A 22,411-nucleotide genomic window follows, 5' to 3' on the forward strand; every position below is an offset into this window, starting at 1 on the left:
CAGTGTCCCAGTTAGGGAATGCTGTTTAATTACCTGGGTTCCAAGTGTGCCATTCACATTCTCTGAAAAAATCCCTTCACCCAGAGATTTTCTCCTGGGAAGCTGAAAGGCAGTGAGAGGAGCCTCAGAGAAAAGGAAAACAATTCTTATCTCATTTGCTTCTCCTCTGTTTTGCTCCTTTGGAATGTGTTTGGAGATTGTTTACCCACAGGTGATTGTTTCATTGGATTCTGGTCTGAGTTGTTTTCACTCTTTGACCGATCAGGGCCAGGCTGTGTTGGGACTCTGGAAAGTGTCACAAATTTTTCATTATTATCTTTTTAGCATTCTGTAAGTATCCTTTCTGTATTCTTTAGTATAGTCTATTTTTAATATGATACAGTATAATAAAGTAATAAATTAGCCTTCTGATAAGATGGAGTCAGATGCATCATTCCTGCCTTTGTCAGGCCATCCTGTGTTTACAATACCAAGGAGCAGCCAGGATACATGCTGCAGTCAGAAAGGGAGTGGGGGAGAGGTCTTTATCCTCTAGGTAGTGAATATCCACATGTTGGCTCTAAACAGATGGTTCTGTAATCCATTTGTGTGGTATAATCCATAAGCAGTACTCGTAGTTGGGTAAATATATGTCTTGGTTTGGACAGACAGGTGTCTGCTAAGGAAGGCAGGAGCCTCCCCTGAAATGGAAAATGTAAACCCTCTCCCTCTGAATTATTATGATTTTGAAATTAAGGGGCTCTCAGGCAAAGATATGGGAATAGGAATAGCAGTTCTTTACTAGGAAAATTAAAATACAAATGCAATAGTACAAATATAATAGTACAAAAAAACCCAACTACTGCCAGAGTCAGACCATGCCCTGTCCCCTGTGTGTCAGGGGGGTGGCCCAGCCCCATCCCATGGGGGCTCAGCCCTCCTGCAGTGCCAGCTGTGGCTCTGCTGGAGCAGGGATCCTGCACAAGGGGGGAGTTTTCCTCTGCAGCTCCAGGGCTGCTGGAGATGGGCCTGGGCTCCCTCTGGCCATGCAGGGCAGCAGAAGCTGCTCCTCTGGCAATGCACTGGGCAAAGGCTGCTGTGCTGTGCCAGGCTCACATTGGATCCAGGTAGGAATGCTTGGCTCCTGCCCTGGGCGCAGCATCTCCCCATGGGATGCTGGAATTGGATCAGCTCTGCAGGGACACTCAGTGGCCATGGACAGCAGAGATCTCCTGCAGGGAGGAGTGGCTGGGGGAGAGATAAAGAAAAAACTGCCCATGAACAGAATATATCTGCCCCAGCTCTGACAGATGGGGATAGGACACTCACCCCCATTTCCAACCCTGTAGTTATGTGGCAAAGAGGAGATGGGTAGAGTAAATGGAGAGGAATTTCCTTGTGGGTAGCTTTGAATGTTGGGGTATTTACACTGTCACTGCTAGCCAGGGTGGAAGCATGAAGTGTAAATCCAGTGTCAGAACAAATTTTTCTGTGATGCCTTGTGAGGCTGGTCTGGGGGAGTGGCAGGCTTTGGGAAGGTCAGTTCCTGAAGGAACCTTGTGCTTTGTGTCCCACTGGCCATTGCTGAGTTGGGGTGGCAGACTGGAGAGGCTTGGTTGCAGAAGGTACAGGTTGAACTCCTTCCCTGGGATGCATTTCTGCAGAGGCTGCAGACCAGGCTGTGCTTGTTGGACACAGCAGGTGCAGGTGTGTGCCAGAGGCACCGTGCAGCTCTGGAGGGCAGTCCCAGGACTGCTGAGTGCTGGCTCTGGATCCTCACTGAGGGTTTGCCCCTCAATCTGGGCACCTTCCCCAAGGACCTGGTAAACAGGGCAGAGCCTGCAGAGAACTTGCAGCCAGAAGGCCCTCTATGGATCAAGGGCTTTCCCTTGAAAACTGCAGCTGTTTGCTGGCCACAGCATTAAATCCAATGGCCTGGGCTCTCCAGGCAGGGCTGGCTGCAGGCAAGGAGTGCCTGGGGATGGGGCAGGAAGGGCTGCTGCACCCAGAGCACAGCTGGGAGTGCTGGTGTGTGCTGAGTGCTGAATTCAGGGATGTTTTTGTATGCACAGGAACTGCCAGGTGTGCCTTGGATGGGCCAAAGCAGCAATTTGGGAGCAAGACCCCTTCAGGATCAGCACAGTGTGCATAGGACAATGGCATGGGTTACCCCTGTCCCTCTAAGCCCTGGGGATAAGGACAGCACAGCTGGTGTTGTCTGACTCTGAAGTGCATTTCTGTGACTTTTCATCTTGTTCAATGATGACTTTTCATTTTGTTAAATAATACTTGCACTGTTAAATCAGTGCAAGTATTCACTTTCTTTATATCCCCACACAGCTAAATGAAAGAGAAATCTTCAAGTCTCATTTCTTTGTTATTTGCTTTTTAGTAAAGCAGTGGCATTTTCCTTTTAAGATAAAATACATGGAAATGGGCAGCAAGAGCAGCTTGTGGCCTGGTGATTTGTTCACCTGTAGACAAAGGGCTGCCTGCCCTCATATGGCTTTGTAACTTCCCCAGAAAGAGCCTAAATGGTACACAGCAAACCAGCAAGGAATGGGACAGTTTGCCCATCAAAGAAACCTGTTGTATCCAGGTTAATACAATTTTTTAAAATTTTATTTTAAAAAAAAGGATTCAAAACTACTTTTTGCATCCCCTCTCCCCACTCCCCCCTTAGAATTTTTCTCATTTATGCAGCTCTTTTGGGGTGGAAGATGATCAGTTCTTCAGCATTAAGTATATACAGTTACATGCTTCAATAGGTACTTCAAAAAGCAAAAGGGGAGGAGTGCAAAATCCTGTTGAGGTCATAGGCATATAATGTGTATTTATTCTTTCTGGCTGCTTCCTGTTCCTCTTTTAGTTGTCTCCTAGGATTTGGTCTCACTTTCCAAACCTGAGCAAGTTCAAACAGTCAAGTGCGGGTCTCTGTAGCATTCAGCTGGGCTTCCTGTGTCAAGCTGTCCGTTTTATAGATCTTTGATTAATAAAGATGCCCTGGAAAAGAGGCTTTTAGAGTCCCATAGGAGTTTGGAATTCATTCCCAACTCTGAAAGAACTTCAGACACATCTCTGTACTTGGAAGTATTTTGGGAGGATCACTTTCCCAGTGCTTACGGTGAAGTATCAGTGTAAACCCAAATCAAATGAAGAAATTACAAAAAGTTGACAGAAACATTCTTTTACAGTAGCAGTAGGTAGAGTTCCAAAAAAAAAAAAAAAGATCTATAAGGTAGATTTATATAAAATATTGCTATTGTTTAACAGAAGTTTAGGGGTTACTCAAATACCTTGATTAAGAAGACTGGCTGGGAGGAGGAACCCTTTCCTCTTTTTCCCTTTTAGCTTTTCAACAGCATCCCAACACCTGCATGCAACAAGTGAAAAATGTACTCCAAGGAACACTATTAACACCTCAGTTATCTGCCCCAAAGCAACTGACAGGAGAGACAAGGGTAAAGAACAGCAGAGGTTTTATTATGTTGGATCTCGTTCTTAGGGAAGTTCACTGTGATCTCAGTGCCATTCAGTAAAGAGAACCCCCCACACCTTGGATCACTTGCCACACAGAGTTATGGAATATTCTTGAGCAGATTACAGAAGATTTGGGTAAAACCAGGTCATAATTTAACAATGTTCTGATTCCTAAGACTGTTACTGGGTATTTACTGCTTTTACATGTCCCTTTCATTTTCTTTATAACTCCATATAGCTAAAGGAAAGAGAAATCTTAAAGTTTTGTTTCTTTGCTATTTGCTTTTTAGTAGAACGTTCCTTTTGAAATAAAAGTAGAGGGCATTTCTCAAGTGTGAACTCCTCACCAAGAGGTCAAGCTCCTTGTAGCAGAGATGGGAACAATGCCTTCACCTTGCCTCAGATGTGGCTTTTCTACTCTGAGGGATGCAAAACCCCACTGTGACCTCTGCAATCCCCATTTTCTAATTATCATCACTCTGCTGGTGACAGGACCAGGCCATCAGTGATGTGAGCAGCAGCTGCTCTATTTCATTAAGCATCTCACTCCAAGATGCTTTCTACATGGGGGTGACAAACTATTTGTCTTTCAAGGCCCCATTGAGCATCTAAGAGCAACACATGCACAGATCCAAAAGAAGTGGTTCTTCTCTTTTTGATTGTCATTTTTGGGTGGAAACAAATAGCAGCTTCTGAGGAAAAATGGGAACAGTTCACATTCAGAATGATCAATACCATGTGCATTTTATACTTTACTTGAGAACACCTTCCCATACTGCAAAGGTATAGAATCTCAGAGTATGTTTCTGGTTTCTTTCTGTATCAATTGTGAGTTAGATGACTTCTATTTCTTCATAAAAAATGAAGAGCATGGTGTCTGTTAACTGGAGACAACAAAATTACCCTCCATAGCCAGAGAAATCCTATCATTAAACAAACAATAGTTTGTGCTCAAGTACATACATTAACTATCAGAATGAAGGAGCATATTTAAAAAATCATTGTAACTGACATTTAATTTAGAAGTATTTTCTTATCCAACAAAGCATTGTAAATGTGCTGAATTTAAGAGGTGGCTTTCTTCCCAGTCTTGTGGCTCCTAATATAATTTGGGGGGAAAAAAGAAGCCAGATACAGTTCTAGAGAGGAAAGGGCCTCGTTTCTCAGAAAGCTGCTCCTGCTCTGAGGGCTTGAGCACATTCTTGCTCCATCCATCTCTGGAAGGAATAAGGGGTGTACAGCTCCTGCCCACTTCTCCCTGTGCCACTCCATGTGCTCCAGCAAGGCTGAAGTGATTTGGAGCTGACCACAGAAAGGACAACCTTACCTGTGCTGTCTTAGCTGTTTAAAAGAGGCTAATTGACACCACATGTAATTAATTTGTTGGCAGGTGTATTGCATTTTACACCAAAAAAAGTCCTGCTACTCTAAGTCTGCTTATCCTTAAGTGGAGCAGTTTTGATGGGAAGCATAAGGCACCTCACCTGTCATTTCCAGAGACACCAGACAGACTATCTGAATTTAAAACCCCACTAAGTGGGGAATACTTAAGCTGATAAACTCTGTCAGTTGCTCTTAATGTGCTTTTTTTAAGAGTTTGTGCCCTTCCTTCAGCTGGCTGGAGAAGAGCAGCTTTTTCTCTTAAACCACACTATTGAACAGTTTAAATACTACTGATGTCTTCTTTCAGATTCCTCCAAAACATAATAGGATTTATAACACAGCAATTGCAGAAGAATATTTCAATATTCTTATACTGAGATATGATTATTGTGTTGAAGGTCTTACAGCACAAAACATTTATCTGTATGAAAACAAGGGAGTCACAAAAACCCAAAAAAGTCTGGATTTCTCAAGCTGCATAGGTGACTATATTTTGTACTAGAAATCTCCTTTTAGTTCTTACTTTTCAACTCTTCAGAGTTACAGGGAGCAGACTATTAACCCTACAGAAAGGGGGAAACTGGGTTTGAGGGTTTTCTTTAATTGGTATGTTCATAGTACAGAACTATGGCAGCAGCAGCATCTTTCAAAATGAAGACATGAATGATAAAACAGCCCAGGGTAATTAACCCTCGCAAGAAGAGACCTCCTTTTCTATGCACAGAATGAAAGCAAATGCAAGTGAAATATCCAGAAACCCCAAAATCAAATGAGGACTGTAATGTGTGCAAGGAAAAAGGATGATCAAAGTGGGAACTAAGGCTTAAGACCTAAGAACTCTGAAGTTTTTATTGATGTGACAACATCTCTGTTTGAAGAAAAATAAAGTTAATGAAATTTACATGATGATAAACTTCCAAGTTCCACAGATTTTTCATAAACAAAAAAACATTCATGAATCAATGAACCACAGCAAGAGTAAGGCCCTGCCAGTTTTGCAGACTGATTTACACTTGGAGGAGGAGGAGGAAGGGAGGGCACTTTGATTCAAGTCAGAGGCTAGGATGAACTCAGCTGCCAAATTCTGTGCTCTGCTCACTTTGTGAGCTTAGGCATTTGCATTTGGATGGGTATTTAAAGAGATTGTGGTAGAACTTTACATTAAGCCAAACCATCAAAAGTTGGGCAATAAATGAAGACAGAAAATAGAAAATCAAAATAATGCTGATTGTGTTACAAAATCAAGGGCAGACTGAACAAATCCAAGAAGTATTTTCAATTGTTTGAAAACCTGAAGATGAAACAGTGTCCCAAACTCAAGGCATAATTTCGAGCTTTATAATGTTACCTGGAAAAATTTGTGTCCATCAGTTGAGGTTAGGATGTATGTCTGCAATTCCCAGACTCTCAAGTTAGATCTGAGGCTAGACTGGAGCTTCAGCAGTGGTGGAGGCAGCAACAGCTGAAGGAACAGGCTGTGGCTCTTCTGGTGGATTGTGAAGTTTTGTTTCTGAAACACTAAATTCCATCATGGGGTCTTTCATCTCCACCACAGGTGCAAAACACCAGGAATGCTAATTCCAGCAGTCCAGATCCTATTTCATATGCAGAAATTAACCCAAAGGCAAGTAATAGAAATGCATACATCATCCCATTCAATTATTCAGCAGTTTTGCAGACACACCGGAAAAAAACTAGCTTCCAATATAAAAATTGTCTATGAAAGAGTCTAACTTGAATTTGTCTCCATGGATCATAATTCCACATGTGCTGCTGGATCTGTAGAAGAGGAGAGAAAAATGAACACTCATTGGCAGGTTGGTTTGAGAATCAATAAAGCTCCCAAGAGTTGTTCTTTGCAAGGTACCAGTGCCTGAAGAACAATTCCCACCCACAGTGTGCAGCAGAACTTCTTTAAGGGTTAAGAAAAGGCCAAGCTCATAAAACTGCAAGAACAGTGAGGGTCTTTTACAGAACTAGAACAAATCTGTTCTCTGGCTTTCAGAATTAGGTTAAATTACACCAGACTTGCTCATCAAGTCCCTTCCATCTCATGACACTCCCTTAATTCAGCCCTCATTCCATCATTCAGCCCTTGCATGGTACAAGTGAGGGAGGACACAGCACAAGACCAACAGGCACAGAGAAAGTCCCAGAAATACAGAAAGAAAAGTTACCATGTGTGTGTTGTCCTGGCATCTCAGCTGGTGTTCCCATTTCTTTCTCCTTCTGGAAATTACTCTGGAGCAGTTTGATTTCTTGATCATAGTCCTGCCACTCTGGAACTATCCTCATGGCTGCCTGCAGCTTGGGCTCTTTGGTCATTGGGTTGTTACACTGCAAACAGAACAGACAGGCTACAAAAGGTTTCTGCACTCAACAGAGGTGTGCTCCCCTCTGCAGGGATCTTCAGCCAGAGAACAGTGCAAAGTCTCTTTCCAAGTTCACAACAATGCCACTGCTCCAGGTAAGAGAAACACAGAAGCTAATGGCAAAAAACTCAAGTGCTGAAAATGTGCTGAGGGAGGGAAGTGCCTCTACAACTGTTTGCTGTATTTTCATGTGCTGCAAGAGTGAGGGAATCATCCTGCACTCACCAGATCAATGGTTTTTGCTCTCTTCTTCGAGGAATCATCACACCATGTTTCACACCACAGCCACTCCTGGGGGAGGGACTTAATTGGTACTTGGTGGATCATGTTGTTTGGCAAATCCTGTTGTGCAGAGTAAGAGTTAGTAGCTGTTTCCACAGGGTGCAGGATGGGAGAAGCAACCCCCCTCCCAAACCAACAGGATTGTGAAGGTTAACTTCTGTAAGAGTTTTCTTTTTTCCCAATGCAAATGTAAAGTGATGAATCCACACTTCATCCCATTCCAAACAAAGACCTCTGGGAAAATCAGTCCCATCCTGACACCATAGCCCAGTAAAACAAAACAAACACAATAAAGCACACCTGATCAAGGTTGGACAGGCTGTTTGGATCCTGACTCAGACCCTGATACTGTCCTCTGAGTCGATCTCCAGCTGCTATCTTCCTGAACTTCTTCAGATCCACAACGTACAGAGCACTACATGGAGATGGTGCAATTAAGTAATGATTGCAATTAGTCATTTCACTGGGGGGGTAACACTGCAGCCCTACTAAACCCCTGAGACACAATACCCTAAAACAATCTCAGGGTGGCAGCACATCTATGATCAAGGCAGGAAAGCAGTTCTAACAAAGTCATGGCATGTATAAAAAAGAATTTTCAAGAAATCTGTCTTAGCTTTGCTGTCATGCAGTCCCTGTTCCAACATTTGTTATTAACAAAGGAAGATGTCTGTTAGCTAACACTTCAGTTCTTCATCTCTAAAAGCTGTAGCAGACTGAAAGTAACTTCAGTGTCTCTAGTGCTTCATTGGCCACAGAACCTTAAAGAGGCAACAGGAAGCAACAAATGGTTCATGCAGCACTGCATACCACAGCTGGTTTTCTGCTAAGTCTAAGCAGCAACAAAAATTTTATCCCTCTATTTTGAAAAAAAAAAAAAGAAAAAAAAAATTCTTCATACCTGATGTGGTATTTTCTTCCAGCTAAATGACTTGCCCAGTACCCTGATTTCCAGAACCTGTATCCATCCATCTCCCTTCGGCTGTCACAGAATGGGGTGTATCCATAAGGAGCACCATCCAGATTGAAATCCCTCAATTCCTTCAGATCTGTGCGCACAATCTGAAGGGAAAGCACATTTTCTTTTCATTTCTAGGAGCCTGCCTTTCTAGGGTTGTTTGCAAATGCTGTACAGGATTTCATTCCAACTGAGCAAATGGCAGGTTTTTGCATTATATGTAAGTGGTACAAAAATACAGCACAAAAGGTGTTGTCTCCCCTGCCCTTAGAGCTGGAGCAAATAAAATAGAACTTCAAATAACCTGATGGGGGTTGGGTTGACAGATGAAGTGCAAAACTGTTTCTTAATAAGCAGCAAGAATTCTCACTATACATGAACTGGGATTCTTGGTATCCCCTCCTATTCAGTGTTTGCAGACCTTTCAGGGATGAAAGCTTTTCAATGGCTTTTTGACACAGATGTGGCACTAGCACTGCTTTAAAAATACCACTCTAATGGGGAAATAAATGTCCTGGTATCTCTCACAAGCAGAGAAACAAACTGTCCAAAATCACAGCTGGGGAGCTGGAAATCTCTCCTAACTGATCCTTCAGCTTCAGTTTGACCTGGCATGGCTTCACACTGTACATGTGCCAAACCCCCAGGCAGTTCACAGTCACTTGTTGATAATCTGCACTTCTCATTTCACATGTACTTTTGAGAGCAGTTTTGGCAGTTCTCACTGTGCACATTTCCTGCCCTTCCCACCCAGGAGCTGAGGAGGGGGCACACACAAAGCCTCCCATGGCCTTGTGCACAAGGGATTTGCCTTCTCCTCCTCTGAAAGCCACTCAGATGTGGTCAAGTTAAAAGCAGGGGCCTGGGAGGGCAGAGTTGTTGGTGACTTAGGAAAATACTGTCTGTGGTAAGTGATCTGCAGGCTGGGAGAACAGACTGAACTGCAAAAATGGAAGGGTGAAATGAGAATCTGGAATCACAGTGAGTGAATGAGGAACCAGATAACAGTAAAAGACAGGCCAACAAAACCAATCTTGTGGATACAGGCACAAAACCCAGCCCTCAGTGAAGCATGCCATAATTACAGAATCAATCTCCAGTCATGCCTGTGAAGGGCTCAAACTTGCAACTCTTCCAACAATATGGAAATTGTATTCTAGAACTCATTAATTAAAAAAAAATAGGAAAAAAAGAAAAGATCAAATAACTGCAGCCTCTGTGTTACCTGATCAGCATCCACAAAGAGGATTTTATCAACAGCTAATGGGAAGAGCACATCTAGAAAGAGGATCTTGTAACCCCAGATGATTCTCTGCTTCTCTGTTTGTTGGTGCAGCCAGCGTGGCCACTTATACTGGACAAGCTCATACTGGAAATTGTACTTCTTGGCCATGTATGGGATGAACTCCTGCAGAGGGAGGGGAAAAAAGCAGCTTATCTCAGTTCTTTGTTCCTCTGCAGGAAAAAGAAAAGCACATTACAAGAGACAGACTTCAGTCAAAGGCACAGAACATCAGAAAATGAAATACCACAAAGAAAATCAGTTTCATTTTTAATTCACACAAAACACTGAGGCCCAAGCTGAACAATCAATATAAATTGTAAAGCAACTAACTATTTCAGCATTTTTGTCCACACAGTTCCTTAGGAGCCATTTCACAGTGATCCACAGATGAGACTGTATTACTCAAATCATAAAAATTCACAGATGGGACAATTGTTTAGGAGTGTACAAAGCAGTGTAAGTGGGAGCATGTAAAATGAGAGAAGAGCATTGGGAGAATTTTTTTACTAGAAAAACTTGGCCCACTGTCACATCAGCTGACATTCCCATCTGTGAGGCTTCCTCCAGCTTTGGGTGAGTTCAGGTTTAGCCAAGTGATGCTGGGAAAGGGAGGGGGAAGCAGCTTGTGGCATCTTTCCCCCACCACCAAATAAATTTCTAGTTAGTAACAAACCTTGAATGTAGGTGATAAGTAGTTCTTCAGAAACCAAAACTTTAAAGGAGTCTTGGTGTGTTTCAGCACAGACAACATCATTATGCTATCAAAAGAAAAAAAATAAAGCAGTTACAGGAACAAGTGGCACCCACAAAAGATGAGCTGTGTCATAGATTACAAATTGCTCAGCTACATGATTAAATTATTTGCAGTTTTGTGTCAGGTAACTGAACTTCATGCATAAAGAAAAAGTGGGTAGCTTCAGCCTATTGTAAGTTGCTTAATTTGAACAAAATTAGTAAACCCTCACCATCTCTATACTTTAACTAGGCAGATAATATACAACCTGTTGGCTTTCACAGGCCTTTGGGAACAACAGAAACTCAGATTCTTTCCAAAGCAACAGTGACTTATTCTGTAACTTCTTAACAATACATTGGTTATATTGTATTGAGAAAATTTAGGACAGCAACACACCATCTATTAAACTAAGTCAATTTTTAACTCATGAATGCTATGCAGACAGAAGTTCCCATGACACAGGAGATGCAGATTCTAGTGGACTTCTGAAGCATTGAAAAAGTGTGGTTTTTTATACTCTTGCAGATTGTAACCTTTCCCCTGGTGCAAGGCCACCACCCTTTGGCACGCTGGGGTCATAAATTCTCAACTAACCGTAGGAATCTCTCATATAGGTGTCCTGAAGCCACAGAGAATATGTTTAGTACATCATCTTTATCCTGTTTCACATCTTCATTCTTTTGTCCTCCTGTGAATCCCCTGAAAGGAAAAACATGGTTCTGTGAAGGACAAAGGAAAGGCTGCAAATACAGAAAATGGCTCCATTTTTGCTTTAACACAGTTGGTCTGTGGGCTTTGGGTGTCATTCCCTGCTGCCCAGGGCATCTTCCCAAGGCAGAGTGCTGTGCACAAGGACAGGGAAGGTCCAGGAGCTCAGACATGAACACCTTTGATTGAGAGAGCACTGGCTGAGGTGCAGCTCCTGGGAAGGAGCAATGTTTTCAGGATCCCAAGTAGCAGGGGGGTAAAGGAAGGTAAAAGCAGGTGCAAAGCAGGAGCCCAGAGCTCTAGAAACAGAAGCAGAGGAGTCCAATGAATGACAGCCCTGAATTCAAGCAGACTGAAGAGACAGCTGTGGAATTTCACAGCCACCATGGTATTGCCAAATAGTTTTCCAGTTTCAAGAAACTTGTAGGTTATCATTGAATTAGTTTTACCATTTCAGAGATTCCCAAAATCCAGATTCATTCTCATTGGTGCCATCACTTAGCAGATCTTCATTCATCATATCAAACTTTTTCTGAACCTGTGAAGCATGGCATGGCTTTAGTGAGTTGGAACCACATATTGAGTAGATGTTGTCAGGAGTGTTGTCCTGACACTGGTTCTGGTTTTACCTACTTGAATTACACCCCATGAGCTGACAGGTAACCTAAGCTCTCTGGGAAAACAGCTCAGTAATGAGTGACTTTTTCCAAACAGGTTCCAAAGGAGCTTTTAGACACCAAAGGCATGTTAGTCTGGATGGTAAAGAGATGTTTAATGAGATGGATGCCAGTGATCTTTCTGGCAAAGAAAGAAACCAATAACCCCTACCCCTCAAAAAAACCAACACACCAGTTCCACCAGTCTCTAATTGGTATAATTGGCACTGAGACTCCAAAGCAGGTACACAAATAAGACAGTGAATGGGGAGAACATCCCAAAAGTGTCCAGCACAAGTAAATGGTGTCAGGTGTGAACTGGCTCTGTTATAGCCATCACTTATCTATCAGGCATTCTCCTTGAACTTCTCAGCTATGGCATTACCTGACAGGCAACCCTAAGAGACAGCACATTAGTAATTTACCATTTTTTTTCTTTTTTTTTTCAAATGTATTCTTACCTAGCCTGTGTCAGAGTGACACAAAAAAAATGAATGCAATTTATCTGTGACAGATAAAATGCTGGCTCAGTGGACATACAGAATGTTTATTACTAGACATATACTACATACGTAATATATAATGTACATGTGTACATTACTAGACATAGGGCATACAAAACTGCTTTTTCCTGAAGTTATAAGCAGTCAGGAAAATGTGAGTATTATTGTAGCTCAAGGACATACACAAGGAACAGGACTTTGTCATTCTCTCCTGTATTAAAAACCCAAATCAAGGCTACAGGTGATGCTCTCTACCCCTGATACTGTGAGGTGAGCCTAGTGCAGACTGCCTCAAGTGTATGCTCATGGGAAGGGAACTTCAGGCCTTCATCCAAGTTTCTCCCCACTGCTGGTCAAACAGACTTCTTTAAGGGCACCTCTGGTTTATAAACTCACCTTCACTTTAATAATTTTGCTCTTGAAGTTATTGAGAACAACAATAACTTCATTAGCTTCAGGTGGAGAGTCCGTGCCATCGTGGCTGAAAATAGAGCAAGATACTGACTTTTACTACAAAGCAAAAATATTTTAAGAAATCTTTATTTCTTCTGGCCATTTTTATACATGTATTTAGCCTCAGCACTGCAAAACAGGTTTCAGACATGCCAAAGAAACAAATGCATTTATTTGAACACACTTAATGGGATTTTAAATTAATGAATTTCACCTTGCATAACTTATGTTCAGTATGAAATGTAATTTGCTGTTTAATTTGCTGTTCAGGTCACCACACTTTGACAAGGAAACCGTTAGATTCACATATTACAATGCCTACCTACTTCAGATGTTTTACAAGAAAAAGACTGAAGTATTTCTTATCCTGACCTACCTGTAGATCCTGTAAATATCTTCAGATCTGCCTTTTCTCAGTCTTAGAGTCCATGCACCAGGATTGGCTTTTAACTGGAAGTAGCCCTGTAAAGTGAAAAGAATATTTGGCACTTTCCAGAAAATGCAAATGGAGAAAAATTAGCTTTAAAGTTATGGGTTTTGACTCACTGTTTTAGATCTAAAATGTTACTTGCAAGCCCATTGATTAAGGGCTTTAAACCCAGACAAAAGGAGAAAAGCCCCAGAAATCATTCCATTCAAAGTTGTTGGGTTTTCCCTATGAGATAGAAGCTTGAAAAAGTCTGGCATTATTTGTTAGATCAAAGTCTTCACTGTCCTGATGGGAGCAGTGCAAACCCAAAGTCTTTTCCTGCAAAAAGTTGCCTTCATGAAAGAATGAGGGAATTTCAAAACACTAATTTGTGATTATACAAAAAACCTAAAGGAATTCTGAAGCTCTACAGAGTGGTAATTCACCTACAGCAGAAGCAGTATCATAATTTACCTATTACAAGATATCTCTTCTACAGAACTTAAAAACTCAAATATTGTGTTCAAGTCTTTTTAATTTTTAATATTCAGATTCCAGATCTGAATATTTTCCTCTGTGATTTAGATTATGAGGCCTATAGAAAAAACATGCAACTGTAGAGATGCTTTAGTGTCCCATTCGCTTTTGTACTGTGGCTTCAAATGCTTGCAGCTCCTATGTGAGCCAGGCTGCTTTAAAAAGGAAATTAAAAAATATTTCTGAAAATTTTGGTATAGTTAATTAGAAAATTTTGGTATAGCTAATTAGAAAAAGGACACTTCTGAGTTTTAGTCCCTAACATAAACACACCACATGTAAATTCACATGTAAAATGAGGCTGATCACATATAAAATAAGGCACATCTTTCTTTCTACAGTAAGAAATACTACATCACTGTAGGATATACTCTGGCTAAGAAAAGGCACAAATTGAAAATGAGTTAGAATTCTAAAATAAATATTTAGCACCAGGAAACAAGGAATATTTTTTCATTGCTTTTATTTTAATTCTTTAAATAAATGTAATAACTTAAAAAAACTTTAAGATTTAAAAAAAAAAGGGTAATTTACTTCAGTTTTTCAGTAACATTACATATCAAGAAAACACTTCAGTGGCAAAATTCCTCTGCCATAATTTCAGTCCATATCTGTCTCCTGTTCCAGTGTGGACACTGAGAACAGACATATCCCTTCTGCAGTGACATTACAAAATCAGCTGTAGGGAACAATCATACACTTGGATTTCCAGCACTTTTCCTCACCTAAAATAAGCAAATCCCATTCTTTCACACTTCCTTTATTTTCCACAATGCCAACTATCCTTGCTGACTCTCTCCATTTATGCCATAGATCTCCTGAAGAAATGGGTCCCAAAAATGAGACAGCCTGAGGCTCACAGCACCAGAGTGGATGGCCCAAGGAGGACCCTGTCCCAGGAAAACAACTGAGCTCCCCTGGAAAGGGGCTGCTTGAGAATATTGGCAGCATTTAAAGACATTCCAGAGTATCTCAGAAGGGAAAGGAGCTCATCTTGAAAGAGGTGAGAGGCTTCAGACACCAGTGTGAGGAATGATGGGGTTCTGGTGCATCTGCAAGCAGCTGTGGAGTGCAAGTTCCACCCCAAAGCCAGAGGCCATGCTAGGAAATAGCCAGGGGTGGCAGGCAGGGGCTGTGCTGGCTGTGCCAGCTGCAGGAGAAGACTCACCAGGTTGGCCATGACAATGGTATCCACGATGACAGGGCTGCTGGAGGTGCCCAGGGTGAACTGGAGTCCCCGAGGTGGCTGCCCAGTTGTAATGTCATAGCAGTGGCCCTCCAGCAGCAGGTACTCCAGCTCATACTCTGCAGCTACAACACTCTCCACCTGAAAGGAGCAGAAACTGCTGACTGCAGCATGAGCTTTAAAGTGCCAGCTTTTATTCTCTAGAATAGCTATAGTAATTAAAAAAAAAAAAATTCACCAGAGTAATTTTATTGTTAGACAAATACCTAGAAAACCTCAGAGCTCAGCTCCTTCAAGTGATAATCCTCACAAATATTGTTAAGAGTGGCCCAGACCAAAAGAATTTGAATCTCAACATATGCTAGGATAAGAAAAGGGAAGGATTCTTGCTCTATTCCACAATTAATTTTTTTAACATTTACTGGAGAATGGAGTTGGTATCTCATAAAAAGTATATGATGGGATCCAGAATTTTGACTGTAAATCTGTTTAAAGCTGGTCTCACCTAATATCAGCCATCTGAAATAAACATTTTGTTTTGCTCTTACACTGCACTAGGGTACTATCAGGACACACCCATTCCTTTTTTTCTATACTGAACAAAGGTGCCAAGGAATGAGAAGAGAAAAAATAACAAAAAAAAAAAGAAACCCACAACCCCAAAAGACTTGGGTCCCTACCAGGCCAAATTCAGATGTAGCCTGAGGACAGTACATAAGCAGAATGTTAGTCTAATCCCACAAAGCATCTCCTCTCACTGCACATCCAAAATGACAGATTAATTGCTACAGCACCAACAGACTGCACATTGGGAACTGGAAATGGTGCACCTGCAAAAGTAAAGCTGCTGTTTATTCAGAAGCTCAGGGATGCACTTGGAATGCCTGAAGCATTTAATTCCCCCCTCTCTCAGGCTTTCAATAATCAATGGGGCAGGCATGGAAATCAGAGGCTTGAAATGTAGTATTAATGCTTCATTTATGCCTTCACAGTTAGGTTAAGAGAAGAAAAGCAAGAAACTCCCAAACCAAAACACACTAACCCAAAACCAAAACCATAAAACACACACCCAATTTCCTAGATTTGTGAATAACTAGTACAGGATTAGCAATACCAGATATACCACAATACCACATCATATCCCATACAATATCAGAGAGGTGCAGAAGTAAGAGGGGACTAATAATAGGGACTAATAATACAGTGATCAGTGAGAAGGGGCCCCACATTTGTGATGCCCACAAGGCTGCAAACACTGTCACTTTTCTAGAGGCCTCTTTGTAAAGGCTTTGACATCTTGGTACACACACGTGTGTGGTACCTTTACAATAAGGTAAATAAATAAATAAGGGATTTTCCCTTTTTCTCCCTCTGTATGTGGGGCAGCACTGCCCAGACCCACAGTTCAACAGTCTGAGTCAAGGTCTGCTCAAGCAGCAGCAAGCTCCTGAACCTACAGCAGCTGAGTGGATTTCTGCTGCATGGTTTTACTGCTGCATTGACACTGCACATCCTTCTGTGGAGCACAGCAGTGTTTGCCAGTTAACAAGAACTGTGAAAATAAACAGTAGCTGAAACCAGCTTGATGGCTTCTAGGAGCAAGGGAAGGACCTGCTCCAAGCCTATGGTGTCAGGCATCCACAAGTAATTGAGAACAGCAATCCTGCTGTTGGGGAGCTTATGCTTCCCTCCTAGAAATCATTTAGAGGTCTGTAAAAGCAGTAATATCCACAGCTCTATGTTTATTGGTATTTTAACATTCTGCATTTCTTTCCCATTAAAAAAACAAGCCCTGGAAAAGCACCACCATTTAAATGCAGTAGGAACATGATGATTTCTCTTACCTCCTCTAAGAAGATATTGTCGAGGTCATAAGGGGTTCTAACAGACTCCACCATCCAACTCTCAGGAGTGTTTAAATTCAGAGTGAACAGTGGAGACTGGGGCATATCTAAAAACTTGGCAATTGGTCCTGGAGCAAAGTTATTCTCTGCTGTGAAAGAAATCTCTGGCTCCAAAACATAGCGGTAAAAGCTGAAATTTCAGAGAGAAAAAGTTAGAACACCCATCTGCCAAAATTTGCTAATATTTCACTCTCATTGTATTTGCAGATGGCATCAGCCTTTGTCCAAAGCAATGCAAGTTGTGTTAATCTTAGGACAGGTCAGAATTTCTATCTTGAAGGACCAAAACAAACTGTGCAACACTTAACTAGCAAGTTATTTAATTTTATATAAATACCAAAAAAAAAAAAAATTAAAAGCACCCAACTTGTAAAATAGCAGAATTACTTCATGCCACACAAATTCCCAGATTCTCCATGGGAAATGATTATATAAATGAGCTCAAAGCAGTTATTGAGATTTCCCATGGCACAGCTGACCATGCTTCTGTGCTTGCACATTCCAGCAGGTTTCTCTCTCTGCCCACCCTGTATCATGAACTGCTTACCTTTTCAGTGGCATGTCAGAAAGCTTAGACTGGCAGTTCATAAACACTCTCAGGTTCATATTTATCAATTGGTTCAAAACCTAAAGTAATGAGAAAGAGACATCCCTTAAAATGCTAATGAGGAGAGCTGACCACTGTTTTATAGACAGGACCTCAGGGTGAATGTGATCTGCTCATTCCAAATCCTCCCTCCTTGTGGTTTGCTTTACCACCCCTTTCCCCTTTTTAATTGGTGGTTTTAAGCACAGTTACCTGCTCCTCATATTTCAGGCATTCTTTTTGGCATGCTGAGACTGTCCTCAAGACCAGAGTTACTGCAAACTAAGCTGTTAGAATATGAAACTAAAAGCTCTCTGGACAATACCTGAGTATGATTTTATTAGTGTGTAATGCAGCTTAATTAGTATTTCCACTGATAAATGCATTGTGAAACTCAGACACACCATTAGAAAGCCACTGGTCACCACACAGTCAAAGTGAAGCAAACATTCCAAAATGATGGAATTTGAAGTTCTCACAACCCTGCCTACGTACCAAAAGTAATGGAGCAAGTCTTTGAGCATCTCTGGTCACAGGATCAACAATGGCCACAACATCAAAGTATGTCTCCCCCTCTTTTGGTCTCAGTTTAACTGCACTAAACAGAAGAAAATACAATTTTAAAGTACCAAATACATGGATAAACACTTGAAATGCATTACACCCCACTGTTATCCATCTCATCCTGAACTGAAAGTACTTCCTAAGTGCTGTGCACCTTCAGAAACTTAATAGAGAAAAAAAGCAGGCATATACATGTTTATATGAGATAGGTGGAGAGATAAAATGTTTATAGAGATAGGTGGAGAGATAAAATGAATTTCTGGAATCTTTCTGAAAACTGTTGGGGACTTTCCTACTGCTACTTAGATTTTTTTTAATTAAATGCAACATAGAACAATGGGGAAGTTAAAAGACACAGAAAAGCCTTGTTCAGTAATTCTATACCTGTATCGTTCTTCAAAAAACTGATATTCAATCCTTGCCTCTCCTTTTGGCTGAGCAGAAAGCAGAGCATCCACTTTCATTACCAAGTCACTTGCCCTGAAAAGAAGGAAAAGAAAAAGGCTTGCAGATACCAAGAAAAAAGGCTGTAGTTATCACATTTCTGTCAGGCAGCAGCAAAAGAGAAGGCAAACAGAATCCAGATACCAAACACTCCTACTACCTCTCTGCACAGGCTCTGAAGAATTAAACATATTTAAGGGTTAATCCACCAGTAATTTAAACTGGTTGCAGCCTTATTACTGAGTATACCAAAGGATTTAACTCCAACAAATATAGAACAGCTGTATTTTAGGGGTCACCCATGTTACAGGAACTGCATTCCTGATCTTCACCAACCACTCAGACCTGAAAGCCATTCAGAACAAACCCTTGTTCCACTACTCTTCCCATCTTACACTGCAACTCTGAGCACTAGGAAGCAATCCTCTAAGTGGAGAAACTTTTGAGAGGGGTCCTATCATAAAAGATAATTATGTTTGAGCACTACTTCTTTTTCAGTATTTCCATAATTTTTCAGTCTAGTATTTTAAGAATATATTCAATCTTTAAGGTGTAAAACCTCTTGAAAGTTCAATGAAAATAGATTTGTACATCACACCTTTGCCAAGAAGCAAAACTGTAACCTACAGGTCTGTGAGCTTTTCTTGAATTAACTGAGATTTCTAGTGACAGCTGTTTACTTACAGATCTTCTTCAAATCCCAGCTGCTGAATCTGAGATTTGATTTTCTGTCCCGATGTCTTTAGGATTATATTTTCAAGGAGATGAAAATCATCCTGATTGAACATCTCTCCATCCTCTAATGGACCAATAATCTACCAAAAATAGCAGAATCAGCATTATTAGGTGTCCTGGTTTGAAAAGGAAGTGAGTTTTTTGGGAGTTTGGTGGTCAAGGCAAAGGCTACACTGAAACAAAATTCAAAATGTATTAAATAAATACTCCAGCCCAGTCTCAGTGGAAGCCAACCATTTAGGCTGGTATTAATGTCAGTGGCAGCAGAGTTTAACAGGTAAATCCAGGTATTTAGAGCCAAGAGCCCCAGACTAAGGCATAAACTACACACTTAAACTTTTCACTGGGTCAGGCACCTAAAATTATACATGAAGTACCACATCTGGAAGGGACAGCAGAAAGCCAGGCCAATTCTAATAGTCCAGCAAAACTCCTTCCTGTAGCCTTCAGAAGCCTAAAAGCTACCTAGAAAAAGTCTTGTTATTCTGCTAGTGAGAAAAATAGAACAGAACAACTCAACACCTGAGATTTTAACCCACTGAAATATCCAGCAACCACTGGGACCTGAATGGATTTGTTCCCAGCCAGAAACAGATGACAAAAGAAAACCCAATGCTGTACACAGCTGTGTTTCATTATTTGCAGTGAAATACTGGTAACATCATTTATCTCATTTCAGATAAACTATAATAAAAACAGATGGTAGAAGAGACCAAGGAACCTTGGTCAGAACAAAATGCAGCAGCATTTTGCTCAGCAAACTGAAGCAGCATAATCTTGCAAATTTATCATCCCCTTCCACCCCTGGATTCAATTCACTACGAGCATGAAAGGAACTTTGTTATTGAGAGACTTGAATTTCTATCAAATGCCAGCAACTAACTGCACACAGTGAAAAGAAAAGGTCACACAGGTGTGAATAAACCAAACTGGAAGTGATCCTAAAGACTGCTGAGACCTAAACCAGGCTGGCACTCCTGTGTCTGATCCCCACCCAGACTCTGCTGCTCAAATCTGTTGCTTTCTCACATTGCAAAGTCTCTTTCCTTGTCTGTTATCATCTCACCCGTCCATTGCTGATCACAGCCCTCTGCCCCTTCTTCAGCTTCAGGACATCTCTGCAGTAAACAGCATGGGAGAGAATAAAATCCACCTTGGGAGATTCAAAGGCTTCTTTGAAAATATTGGTATCCATACCCTAAAAGAAAAGAATACTTGACATTGGAATAGGAAGGAAACTAGACCTTTTGCACACTTTTTAAAAGCAACCTTTTTGTTTTCATTCAAGAACATCTTTGAATCTTGCTAAAACTGATCCTTGGCCCCATTTTCTTTGTGGCCTGAAACCTAATTCTTGCTTGTCACCATCAAACACTCTCCCAACTTCTGCTGTGAAGGGCCACAGCAACTTAGACCAGTTCCAATCTTCCTGCCTAACTTTTTAAAATCTACTTTGAAACATTCACTTGTATTTTTTCCCATCTTTTAAAAGAATATTATTCTCTTAACCACCCAAGAAACAGCTGACTCACTTAAACAGATCCCTGCACCCATGTTCCTTTTGCCTTTTCCAAGTTACATAGCTCTGATGAGTATGAGGATTTATTTGATGTTTAGATGGATTGTTCTATTTAGGTAAGCCCTTCAGAGATTAAAAAAAAAGCAAACTGTTCTTTTTTAATCTCAAACCCAACAGTGTTATTTTTCTGTACTGCACCTTCTGGATATGAACATACTACACTAAAAAATGAATTTGAGGAACAAGCAAAGCACCCTCCCCATGAAAACACCAGCAGACATCCCTACCCCAACAGCAAATTCCAAGATGTCAGCTCCTGCCTCCAGTGCCTTCACAGTTTCTTCTTTTGCCATCTTGGTGATGAAGTTCTTGGCATTATTTGAGGTTTGTGTCTGCAAAGCTGCCCATATGGCTTTCGCTACAATGGTATTCTGGCTGTTGGGTTCTTCACTGGGATTATTAATCATGCTGATTCGAATGTTATTGCTGGATTTCTGTGTTTGACAAAACAAGTGATGGGAAAATTTAACATTTCAGATACCATAAATATATAATAAACACTATGGCAGAAGCTTTGCATTTCTTAACCAGAATATCAGATTCCAAATTGGGTAAATAACAGCACAAGGTTAAATGAAGAATTAACTGATTTAACATCAAGCATTTAACTTATATATAGGCACCACTGTGACAGCAATCCTCCAGATAACCCTGTGCTACCTAAGAAATCCAGGACCATGGCCACCACTCAGTCTGGCAAACCACAGCTGTAAGCTGTGCATTTTTATGTTTCAGTTATCCTCCCAGAACCAATGAGACAGAGCAAAGAGCAATGCTTATGTTTATCTCCAAACCAAAACACAGATATTTCAGTTTAACACCACGGGTTTAAAATAACATTTATTGTATTCTGTCCTAGCTTAAGATCAGCAATGTTCCAGTCCCTACAAAAGAGATGAGGCTGGAAATTAGAGACCCTGCAGGGAGAACCAGTCTCTGCAGGTGATACCACAGGAAGATGCACAATTTGTGTTTTACAAGCCTCTACCAAGGGCTTTGTTAGCACTGCTAACCCATTCCAATGAACGTGTTACCTACCTGATGTTTAATGGCATCATACAACAATTGCCTCCCTGAAGGTTTATCAAAATCCCCAACAATCCAAAAAGTAACTGGTCTAACAAAGGAATCATCTGCAATTATTAAAAAAAAAAAAAAGAGAAATTTGAGAGTGAAAGGAAGGAAAGCTTCAATTTTTTTTTCCTCATTTAGAGGTAAACTGCAAAGACACACATGCAAAGACTTAAAAAAAGTAAAATTCCATAGAAAAGCAACGGGTGAACCTAAGCTATGAAGCCTGGTAAGACAAAATTAATAGCATTGGTATATTAGTCTTTATTAGGTCATTCAGAAAACCCATGTGGCACAGCATGCATTGCTCTAAGCTAGATTCTTTTAGTATTTTTGTTTGTTTGCTACTTTTTCAATTACCAATCATAAAGAAGCACATAAACAACTTGGAGATTCCAACTGGGGTTGGAATCCAGCAGACACATCACTTCTTTGTATTGAAGCTGTTAATTTACAAAATCAGTTTTGTAGAAAGACAAAAGTGCTGGAGCAAACATGCATTCCAACAGCTTCCTTCACTGCCTGCTGGTTCTAAAGCCAGTGTCATAAAGGAACCAGAAAATTCCAAGAACAATATAAAAAATGCCAAAGCATGAGTTAC

General features: G+C 41.0%; 1 protein-coding gene across 1 annotated transcript in view; it reads right to left on the reverse strand.

The window, feature by feature from the left end:
• Window positions 1–3,441: 3,441 nt before the first annotated feature.
• Window positions 3,442–22,411, reverse strand: part of UGGT1 (UDP-glucose glycoprotein glucosyltransferase 1) — a 40,539-nt gene continuing 21,569 nt past the window's right edge. Inside the window, exons 22-41 of the mRNA XM_066556336.1 lie at window positions 21,778–21,872; window positions 20,967–21,173; window positions 20,227–20,358; window positions 19,110–19,240; window positions 18,366–18,461; window positions 17,913–18,015; window positions 17,379–17,458; window positions 16,772–16,961; window positions 14,910–15,068; window positions 13,172–13,257; window positions 12,739–12,823; window positions 11,633–11,721; window positions 11,070–11,174; window positions 10,413–10,497; window positions 9,680–9,862; window positions 8,398–8,558; window positions 7,797–7,911; window positions 7,440–7,556; window positions 7,020–7,179; window positions 3,442–6,621 (exon numbers count right to left, since the gene is read on the reverse strand). Coding sequence (XP_066412433.1) covers window positions 6,596–6,621; window positions 7,020–7,179; window positions 7,440–7,556; window positions 7,797–7,911; window positions 8,398–8,558; window positions 9,680–9,862; window positions 10,413–10,497; window positions 11,070–11,174; window positions 11,633–11,721; window positions 12,739–12,823; window positions 13,172–13,257; window positions 14,910–15,068; window positions 16,772–16,961; window positions 17,379–17,458; window positions 17,913–18,015; window positions 18,366–18,461; window positions 19,110–19,240; window positions 20,227–20,358; window positions 20,967–21,173; window positions 21,778–21,872 — 2,405 coding nt within the window. The 3' untranslated portion in view covers window positions 3,442–6,595. The remainder of the gene's footprint in view (window positions 6,622–7,019; window positions 7,180–7,439; window positions 7,557–7,796; window positions 7,912–8,397; window positions 8,559–9,679; window positions 9,863–10,412; window positions 10,498–11,069; window positions 11,175–11,632; window positions 11,722–12,738; window positions 12,824–13,171; window positions 13,258–14,909; window positions 15,069–16,771; window positions 16,962–17,378; window positions 17,459–17,912; window positions 18,016–18,365; window positions 18,462–19,109; window positions 19,241–20,226; window positions 20,359–20,966; window positions 21,174–21,777; window positions 21,873–22,411) is intronic.

The sequence above is a fragment of the Molothrus aeneus genome, chromosome 10, assembly GCF_037042795.1.
Source record: "Molothrus aeneus isolate 106 chromosome 10, BPBGC_Maene_1.0, whole genome shotgun sequence".
Classification (NCBI taxonomy): Eukaryota; Metazoa; Chordata; class Aves; order Passeriformes; family Icteridae; genus Molothrus; species Molothrus aeneus.